This window comes from Seriola aureovittata, chromosome 6 (genome assembly GCF_021018895.1).
Source record: "Seriola aureovittata isolate HTS-2021-v1 ecotype China chromosome 6, ASM2101889v1, whole genome shotgun sequence".
Taxonomy (NCBI): domain Eukaryota; kingdom Metazoa; phylum Chordata; class Actinopteri; order Carangiformes; family Carangidae; genus Seriola; species Seriola aureovittata.
The window spans coordinates 27,473,676-27,484,202 of record NC_079369.1 but is presented as its reverse complement, the minus strand read 5'-3'; the positions used below and the strand labels follow the sequence as shown (position 1 = coordinate 27,484,202).

The 10,527-nt window shown below is 41.0% G+C and overlaps 1 protein-coding gene across 4 annotated transcripts in view; it reads right to left on the bottom strand.

Annotated features, from left to right (window-relative positions):
• Positions 1–266: 266 nt before the first annotated feature.
• Positions 267–10,527, bottom strand: part of patj (PATJ crumbs cell polarity complex component) — a 129,150-nt gene continuing 118,889 nt past the window's right edge. For all 4 annotated transcript variants that reach the window (XM_056378377.1, XM_056378381.1, XM_056378380.1 and 1 more), the window contains 9 exons: positions 10,202–10,349; positions 9,502–9,588; positions 8,896–9,064; positions 8,697–8,734; positions 8,387–8,509; positions 8,169–8,273; positions 6,945–7,048; positions 6,688–6,811; positions 267–5,924 (listed from right to left, as the gene is read on the bottom strand). In XM_056378377.1, coding sequence (XP_056234352.1) covers positions 5,778–5,924; positions 6,688–6,811; positions 6,945–7,048; positions 8,169–8,273; positions 8,387–8,509; positions 8,697–8,734; positions 8,896–9,064; positions 9,502–9,588; positions 10,202–10,349 — 1,045 coding nt within the window. In that variant the 3' untranslated portion in view covers positions 267–5,777. The remainder of the gene's footprint in view (positions 5,925–6,687; positions 6,812–6,944; positions 7,049–8,168; positions 8,274–8,386; positions 8,510–8,696; positions 8,735–8,895; positions 9,065–9,501; positions 9,589–10,201; positions 10,350–10,527) is intronic.

Below are 10,527 nucleotides of genomic sequence, written 5' to 3'. Positions count from 1 at the left end.
TTTTTTGTGTTGTCTGTCCATGTCTATGATCTCTGTGCTGTTTTCTGTATTATCGTAAAATATTTAGTTTCTGTAGAAAATGTCTGAAAGTGTGTGATTACTGTGTTTAGAAGTGGCTGTTTTCCTTCAAAGAAAATCTCCGTCTCTTCATATTTCATTTATCGTGCACTGACTGAACAATTCAACTAAACAATATCTGTATTTTCTCTATAAATAAAACAAATCACAAATCACACAGTCATTGAAGAAATGCTGAATAAATGAAGTCAAATAAAAAGCTGCAGCAGCTGCTTTAATGACAGATGTCAGAAAGCTGCAGGGTTTCTGTTGTGATTTCTGACATTCAGTGATTCAGACGCTGGAAAACACATGATAACAATAAAACAACATTACATTGTTAATTTGCAGCAAGATCAAAAATAAATTACAGTTCATCTGTTCTGACATCTACAAATAAAGTAACAAAAATTAAGACAATTATGACACAAAAAGCTGAACATAAAGTATCTTGCACTTGATTGATATGTATAAAGGAACAAACTGTTCTCCCTTCATTGTTAAGACTGACGTCGACCGCTGCTGCTGAGTCAGATGTCAGTATCGTACGACACTTACACTCTGTTCACAACTATCTTCATGTTGTAACATAAGATGGAAGCAACCGGCCGACAGTTTGATCCTCCTGTTCAAATCCACCAATCACAGCTGAGTCCCTCTCAGATCCCATCAGGTTCTCAGAGAGCCGCCTCAGACCGTGTGATCAGAGATTTGTCAGCTCACTGAATCTGGCTATTTCACCAAAATGGACGTGAATCCAGAACCGGCGCTGGCAGTCAGAGGGAATCTGTTAGATACCTTAAAGTCTCTCTGATTTACCACTGACTAATGATTATTTTCATTATTGTTTAACCTAGTGATTGTTTTTGGTTGTTTAATCTACATAATATTAAAAGAGCCCAAAATGACATCACAAAACCTTTTACTGTGATTTATGAGCAAATCGTCATAACTGAGCAAATATTCTGAATTTCACTACAAAGAAATTTCTGCCAATCGATTAATCAAATTAAATTTTTCTGTTTTTCCCCCTTAAAATGACTTAAATTCTACTCATTAATTTTGATGCAATGTTGGTGTTTTTATAGGTTTTTAAGCTGAATAATGGATTAACTGGTTTTTATCAGGTTTCAATTTTTCCAAATAACATGAGCAATCAGTTATTTTACACTGTGAAAGAATCACTTTAATGCTAATACAGACAACATGCCGTCAACGCTGTAACCAAGCAACAAGTCTCTCCTTCATTTTGATCTTAATTAAAATTTAAAGCTGATTTGAAGCTACAAATTCAGGGGTGTTTTAATTTTCATCTGTAAGTTAATCATTAAAAACCGTCATCGTTGGACGGTGGACTTTCCAGGCTAACAGTTTCCCTCTGACGACGGTTTCACAACATGTCGGCCTGTAGCTGTCATGCACGCCTCTCCTCCATGTGGAAGACTCTGTGTCTGTTGCCGGGAGCGACAGGGGATCTCCAAGCCCAAGTCCTGAGAGTCACATCAGTGTTTAATGTTTATTTATGTGTCATATGGATTCATGACTGAGTAATAATGGAAGAAGGGAAGAACATCTGGAATCAGGTTTAGCATCTGTGTGTGAGTGAGGCATTAAATACTCACCTTCTTTGACTAAATTAGACACTTGAACAGCTGATTTCTTTAATGATAAATGTTGTTATGTTTGTGTGTATAATGTATTTAGAAGTGTGTCATGACGGGACACTGTAGTGTTGGCTGTCTCTGTCTCTGGCTGAAAGCTTAAAAGTCTGTTGCACCTGTGGCCACGCCCAGCAGTGATGTCACAGTGTGCCGACACACTCACATCTTCATCGCTGCTGCCAGGTGAGAAGTTAAAAATCATCATAGCAGTTTAAAGGTCACACCTCAAGAGGAGTTTCACTGGTTCAGCCTGATAAGACTGTTTAGTACCACGTTCTGTTAACACATCGTTATGAAGGGTTTATAAGCTGTAATTACTCACTTATCAACAGTTAATAAGTCATATACTAATGATTAATAGATCAGTTATAAGACATTAATAAGAATAGAACTGCAGAAGCTGCAGAACATCTGGAGAACATCTGGACCAAACTCCATTTACAAACTCATTCTTAACATTAACAGCAGCAGACTTATAATGGTATAAATATGTATTAACTTCTACACAGAGTCTGACTGGCTGTTGATCAAATGTAGAAAACAACACTGAGGTTCTGTAGTGAAAAAAATTCAGTTGTGTTGTTTGAATAAAGACTCTGTTAAATCTAATATGATCAAATAATAATTCAGGGTTCGTCATAACTCATCAGGTCTGCAGGTAGAAGTGCTAGTGTGACATAAATAAAGTTTGTGACGAGCCATGAGTCAGTTGTTGATAAATCATTAATAAAAGGTTCAATAATCATCAGATCTGCAATGTTAATAATATAAATGGATATAAATGGAGTCGGCTCCAGATGTTCCACAGCTGTTCTCCAGAAGAAGCTGAGTGGTCAAACTGGAGAGATATAAAGAAAACGTGTCTGCAGGAGGAGGATTTTACACAACCTGGCAACACAAAGCTTGTGCTGATTAATGTCTTATAAATGATCTACGAAGCATTAATAAATGATTTATTAACATTAATAAAGCCAGTATCGGGCAGTGACTGTGTTGGCTTTAACAGATTGTGCTTGATTGGTGTCACCTCACTCTGCTGCTGCACCTGTGACATTTTTATCATGTAACCTGTCACATCATTTCATCATCATTTCATCATCATTTCATCATCATTTCATCATCATAGCTCTGCCTGATACTGAGACACAATCACTGACAACACTGCATTCTCCTCTGCAGCTGAAAACAGATCATGATGTACTTCCACTGACACAAAGAGAAAGAAAAAAAAGTCATACTCATTTTAAAGAAATAGAAAGTGTTTCAATGATAATATTATTTTAAAACCTCATTTCTACCCACAGTTTTGTATAAATGGAGGGTAATACTTCACTTTAAGTGCCCCTGTTTAGCATTTAGAAGCAGTAAACACATGTAATTAATGGTTTATAACTGTAATGTAATTTATAAGTGGATCTAAGTGTTTATTAAAGTTTGGTATTTGTCCCACATGTTTTATATCATTCCAGCTGTTTTAGTGTAATTCATTATCTGTTTATACAGCCTCCACTGATGTGTGTCCACAGGAGGAGTTAGGTCTGATTACAGCTGCATTAAAGTCTGTTAGTAACCAGTTATTACATCTTTATTATACAGATAAATAAACCGGTTATTACATGTTTATATACTGATTATAAAGATAAATAGAGGGACTTCAAATGTTGCACTTCTTAATCTGATTTTGATCATTTCTGAATATTAAATATGAATGTACATTTCTTCAAGTAAAGTGTGTGAGTTTACACAACCAAACCAGCTGAATGATCAGAGTGGATGATCATTCTGCACCAAGTGACCAAAAGTTTGTGGACAGGGCTCTACTTTTCTCTGGGTTTGGGCCTCTTAGTTCCAGTGTTACAGGATACGATGGTATTTCAGAGGACAGCGGAGAAGCTTCAACATCTGACTGAAAGCAGACCAGTGGAGGCCGTTAGAGCAGCAGACTATAAAACATGATGTCACAATCACATGTTACACTGTCACATATGGAGGGAACGTTCAGCTGTCCACATACTTTTAGACACATGCCGTAAGCTCTGATAGTGATGGCGGCAGACGTTGACGAGATTTTGGAACGATGGTTGACTTGGTGGCTATCAGCTAACCAGTCTGTATCCACAGAGGAGATGCTAAGCTAACGCTAAGCTCTGTCCAGTCACATCTTTCCATCAACGTTTCCCTTTTGTTCCTCTGGATTATAAATATGATCTGTGTCTGTGTTAAATGGTGCAGGTTTAAATAGCTTGACTCCACTGTGAGGACGTCTTGTTGTAAATTCTGAATCGATAACAGCTCTTTGTAACAGAGTCTCTCAACCTTTCTGACAACAAGTGTCCCATTTAAACACATTAAAGGATGGATTTGATATGAAATTGTGCACAGAAGAGATGAATCCTACTGACCTCGGCAACCCCTCTACATGTTGAGGTTTGGACTACAATATCTCAACAACTATTTAATGGATTGCCATGAAATTTAGGAGTTGTGATTATTTTTAGAGCAAAAACTATTTTCACTATCAAATAATATTGATTAATTGTTTGGTTGATAAAATGTTAGAAAAGAGCGAAAAATGTGCATCTTTACCTCCCAGAGTCCGAGGTGATGAGTTCAAATGTCTTGTTTTGTGCGACTAACAAAGAGATTCAATTCTACTGTGATAGAAAACTGCAAATATCGAAATCTCAGAAGATGGAACCAAAAGATTTCTGACAGTTTTGGTCAATAAGTCACTTAAATTATCAATAAATTCTAAAGGAACTAGTTTTGGAACTGATCAGTTTTCATGTCGTTTAACTAACTGATTACTCGACTGATTGTTTCAGCTCTTAATAATGTTCATCAGGTCAAAATGAATAGTACCATTGTGTTCCTGCCGATCCACAGGACCAGTTAGTGTTTTGGTCCAGTCCAGTTCTAACACTGGCCCAGTTTAGGGAAAGGTTCTGCAGGTCTCGCAGGAAGAAGAGACGATGTGAGACACAGCGACAGTAAACAGACACTGTCTGAAGCTGAAGATGTGGATGTGGTTACAACTGCTGCTGTGGTTCAGTCTAAAATATGACTCTTCACTGCTCCTGATATCATGAGCAGAGAAACACTGATAAGCCACATGAGCTTCTTCTATTCAGGAATACAGCAGCTTCGGTACAACGTTTAGCCCACGCAGAAAACACACAACCTCAGCATGTTGTTAGTGTTACACCATTATAAACCAGTATAAACCAAAGCACTGTAGTTATTTATCCAGCTTTGCCTGAGCAGATACAGCTCAGACTCTAAAGCATAAAACTGTATGATAATACAGCTCAGCTAAATGCTATTGTACTGTGAGCTAACATAGAGCAATGTCAGAAAACAGTTCCACCATCTTTGTGGTTCTGTAGCTCTTTGACTAAATACCAGAGAAAACTAATGACATTCCCCTTTTTGTGTTCAGTGCTAATCAGTAATTGTTAGCATGCTAACATGATAAACTTATGAACATACTTCACTAATGCACACAAAGACAGAAGGGGGAGTAAGTGAAGGAAATGAACAGAGAGAAAACTCCTCACACTGATCTGGGAGCAGCAACGTAAACCTCAGATTTCATGGCAACCTGTCTGGTAGTCGTTGAGATATCACAACAAGCTGAGCAGCCGAGATCACCACGAACAAACACATATCAATAAATCAGATAGATATCAGTTTCTCGTGATCCCATCTACATATCAAGTGAGTTCAAATGTGGCCGAGAGCCCCAGGTTGAGAAACTCTGATCATCTGAAGGTGGTGACAGTCCACGCTGCAGAGGGTTTCAGTGTGTCAGACATCAGTGTGCACTGATTTCACCCACCAGTGTGTGTGTGTGTGTGTGTGTGTGTGTGTGTGTGTTGGCACCGTCTGATGCTGTTTCTTTTTTTTTTTGCACGTTGGGAAGTTCAGAGTTCTCGATCTGAGAGTCAGGGTGTGTGTGATGCATGTGAACACATCACAGGAGCTTCTGTGTTCATGTGTGCGATTCATAATTGTGTGTGCATGCCGACGTGTGTGTGTGTGTGTGTGTGTGTGTGTGTGTTATGACAGGACGTCCAGTGTGACAGTTCCTCTCTGTTTCTTCAGGATGGCGACCGCCTGTTCATGTGTGGCTCCCTGCAGACTCTCCCCATTCACCGACAGGATCTGATCGCCTCGTTTCAGACGCCCGTCCACCGCCGCCGCTCCCTGGAACACACACATACTGTACAATGACGCAATGCTACAAGTCTACAGCCATGCTACTGCCTAGGTGAGTCTGTAATGTTCATTACACATGATGTGGCTCACTGTAATGTAAGTGTTCACAGAGGGGAGCTTTAAAAATCACAGAATTAAAAAAGGTTAATTAAAACTGGTTCTTATGTACAGATGTTACTGAATATTTATACCCACTAACTGCAAGTTCACACCAGTTCCCACCTGTTTACACCAGTTCACATCTGTTTACAACAGTTCACACCTGTTTACACCAGTTTACACTGGTTTACACTGGTTTACACTGGTTCAAACCTGTTTACATCAGTTTACACCTATTTACACCAGTTTATACCAGTTCACACCTGTTTACACCAGTTCTCACCTGTTTACACCGGCTTTTCACTAGTTTACACCAGTTTACACAAGTTTACACTTGTATACACCAGTTTACACCTGTTTACACTGTTTCAAACCTGTTTACACCAATTTAAACCAGTTTACACCAGTTTATACCAGTTCACACCAGTTTACACTAGTTTACACCTGTTTACACCAGTTCACATCTGCTCACACCAGTTCGCACCAGTTTATTCCAGTTCACATCTGCTTACACCAGTTCACACCTGTTTACACCTGTCTCATGTCTGTGTGTTCAGTACAGAACTGGAGTAAGGAGCCGTTAGCATAGCTTAGCATGAAGACTGGAACAGGAATCAGTTAGCCTGGCTCTGTCCAGGGTCCAGGTTCTGACCTTGCTGAAGACGGTCTTGACATAGATCGGCAGGTCTCCGTGTGGACTGCCAAATCCTCCCACGATGCTGAAGCCAAGTCCCTCAGAGCCTTTCTCCAGACTGATGCTGCGGGGCCGCGGACCCCTGAGGTGGGGGGTGGGGGGTGGGGGGGGGGGGGGGGGGGGGGGGGGGGGGTTAATGGTGTATCAGATTCAGGTTCAATACTTCCTATCATTACTCACTGTACATCTCTGTATATGTGTGTGTGTGTCCTCACTCTGGCTCTGCTGTGTGTGTGTCAGTGTTGGCCGACAGACTGGAGCTGCTGGACAAACTCTCCACCTGAGTGGCGATGGCACTGATGTTGGTGTCCGCTACCACCTGAGACACACACACACACACACACACACACACACACACACACACACACACACACACACACACACACACAAAGAAAAGATAGTGCCAAATGCTTTAACAGAGTTTAATTTAAATAATTCAGCCTGTTAATAATGTGGCCAAAATAAAATGGCTCCTGTTCTGCAGTCCTTTTGATTTCAGTCATGATCCTGCTCTCCTCTTAATGGAAACTCTTTACATTTAAAACCAAACATCTAGAATGGATCATATCTTTCTCTGCCGAACTAACAGAACTACAAAAGTTAAGCAGAGACCCAATTAAAACACCTGGTTACAGACATCACTCTGGTATCTTAGTGGAACACATTCTTTAAGACGCAGGAAGAAGAATAGAGGCTGTTGTGTGCTTGTGTTTGTATGTGTATCTGCTGAAGGCTGATAAAAGCTCTATTAGCATGAAGGCCTGTCCTGGATGCAACAGCAAGCCTGCTGGACCACACTGATAACACACACACACACACACACACACACACACACACACACACTCACAGGTGCAGGGATGTTCAGTCAGCAGTAACTAATATTACACCGGTTTATGAATCCTTGGTTTTTGGTTCTTAAAACCACAAATATATCTTCTTATGGATCAACACTTCAAAAAAAAAAAAAAAAATAAATACAGAAGAAGAAGAAAATATGGAGCTTTAAAGTCATTGTAGATTGTACGTTTGTCTTTTTGTCCGACAGCAGGATTTATGTCTACTGATTTCACTGGAATTTGGTGGAAAGTAAAAAAAAAAAAATCTGTCTCATTGCAGATTCAGCTTCTGCACTTTTCCGAATGAGAACCAAACTAAGTCAGAAGCCAGATAAGGCTGGGATTTATTTGAAATTACTCTTTAAAACCTGTCTGATTAACAGTCATCATAATGACATGTCTTTGCAGTGCTGCTGTATTTCTATGATTTTATCCAGGATTATTCATTCCACACTTTTATTCATTCACTTTATTTACATCTCATCACATCAGGGGGCTCTTTAAAATGTTCTTCATTAATAAATGGACTGAAACAAAGACTATACTGAATTATCACTTTTTCTCTTGTGTGTGTGTGTGTGTGTGTGTGTGTGTGTGTGTTACCTGCAGGCTGATGTTTCCATAGCTGTTCTTCAACATGGTGACGACCTCACTGTGTGACAAACCCTCCAGAGACTGACCGTTAATACTGACTATCCTGTCGCCCACCTGAAAACACACACACATACACACATACACATACACACAAACACACACACACACACAGTTAGACATACAGACATACATGTACAAACTAACACACTATCACACGCTCCCACTACCTTGAGTCGGTGCGTCTTGGCGGCGACTCCGTTGGCCTGAATCATGGCAATGAAGATGGGGATGTCACCAAGCGGGCTGCCCTTCCCCCCTGCTATACTCACCCCGAGAGAGTCACTGACACCCTGAGAGGTGGGGGGTAATGAGATGATGAGGGGGATTAGAGGGTGTGAGGGATTCTGTGTGCTGCTGACACCATCAAGTACAGAGGTCAGGGGTTAAAGGACCTGCAGACTGAGCCCAGTTAGAGCAAGATTAACATGAAGTGTGTGTGTGTGTGTGTGTGTGTGTGTGTGTGTGTGAGGACTTTACCCTTGTGATCTCCACTGTACGGATCCCTGCATCTGCCCCTGCACATACACAGACAAGGTTGATTGACATTTAACCAGTGAAAAAAAAAAAAAAAAATTTTCTATCTGGTAAAAAAATTGATTGATCATTTAACTTCTAACCAACATGATCAATATCAGTTATTCTGATTATGGTCTTATGTCATGTTGGTGTGCTCTACCTGCAGAGGACGACGTGATATCAGGTGTGGGCTTCATGTTGCTATTGAGGGCCAGGGGCCCGGTGGAGGTTGTTGTCGGGGGGTCGGAGGTCGGGGGGTCGGATGAGGTTGGGGTCTGCATGAGGGGCGGAGCCACAACACCTGAGCTGTTCCCACTCACATGACTCAACTGTGAGAGAGAGAGTTTACAGTCATCTGAGTTTGTTATTGGTTTGTTACCAGTTTGTTAAACAGGCTGTTTAAGTGTTTACATGTGAACAAACATGTCAAAAAAGTGCTTTCATGTCTAAGTAATTCCTAGTTAAGGAAAAAGTTGCATTTACAGCAGTGAAAGAGATTTTACAGCAATAAGATTCTAATGTTTCCATGGAGACTGTAGCTTTGCTTCCATTAGCTTGTGATATCTTTGATCACTTTTGGGAGGGCTGACATTAAAGAAGTGTACTGCTATCTCAAATTTTAAGGAAAATTAACTCAAGGTGTTTTGTGCAACCCCCCCCCCCCAACCCCACCACACACACACACACACACACACACACACACACACACACACCACACACACACACACACACACACACACACACACACACACACACACACACACACCTGGCTTCCCTGTGAGTTGCGTCTGGATGATATCCAGGATGCAGCTTTGAGTCGGCCGAGCTCCAAATGGACCTGACCCCGAGCACACTGCAAAACACACAAACACACACACACACACACACACACACACACACACACACACACACACACACACATATATATATATATTCAAATATTCAAATATATGTTTACACCCAGTCAGTCAGTAAGTAAGTCAGTCAGTTAAAAACAAGTTTTGTCATATGTAGAGTCAGAGGAAGTCCTGGTGTCGGGTGATTCAACCCCTGAGCAGATAAATGTCTCATGTTCCAGCTACACACAGAGTTTGTAGGCAGTATGAGAACAGTGCTGTTGGCCAGGTGAGGTGGTCACATCTGAGGAACAGTGACACCGTTTAATATTTATTGAGCAGAGGAGGAGACAGAGCTGTCTTTTTGTTCTGCATGCTCTGTAGTTTTATACAGTGACATACAGACTTTTACTTTGCATCACGTCACAAACCCAGTGTTGCATCTCAGTGCTGATCAACATCAATAAGCTAAATAAGATTATCATGCTGGCTTTTGTGACAATCCAACCTACATGTGAGGATCAGAGTTTGGTTGTGTCCCACTCCCACTCATGTAACGACTGAACTGACTCTGAACTGTAAACTGTAACTCTGTGTGTGTGTGTGCGTTGGTGTGTGTATGTGTGTTACCTTCAGTATGGCAGCCACAGTTTCCTGAGAGGCGTGTCTCGTGTCGTCTCCATTGACTGACAGGATCTGATCTCCCTGCATCAGACGACCGTCCAGCTCAGCAGCGCCCCCTCTGACCACTTCAGAGATGAACACACCACTACCACTCCTAACACACACACACACACACAAACACACACACACACACACACACGCACACACAGACACACACACACACACACACACACACACACACACACACACACACACACACACACACACACACACACACACACACACACATTTTTCTATTACATTTAACAATAACAGAAGGTGTTGGTGGTGCA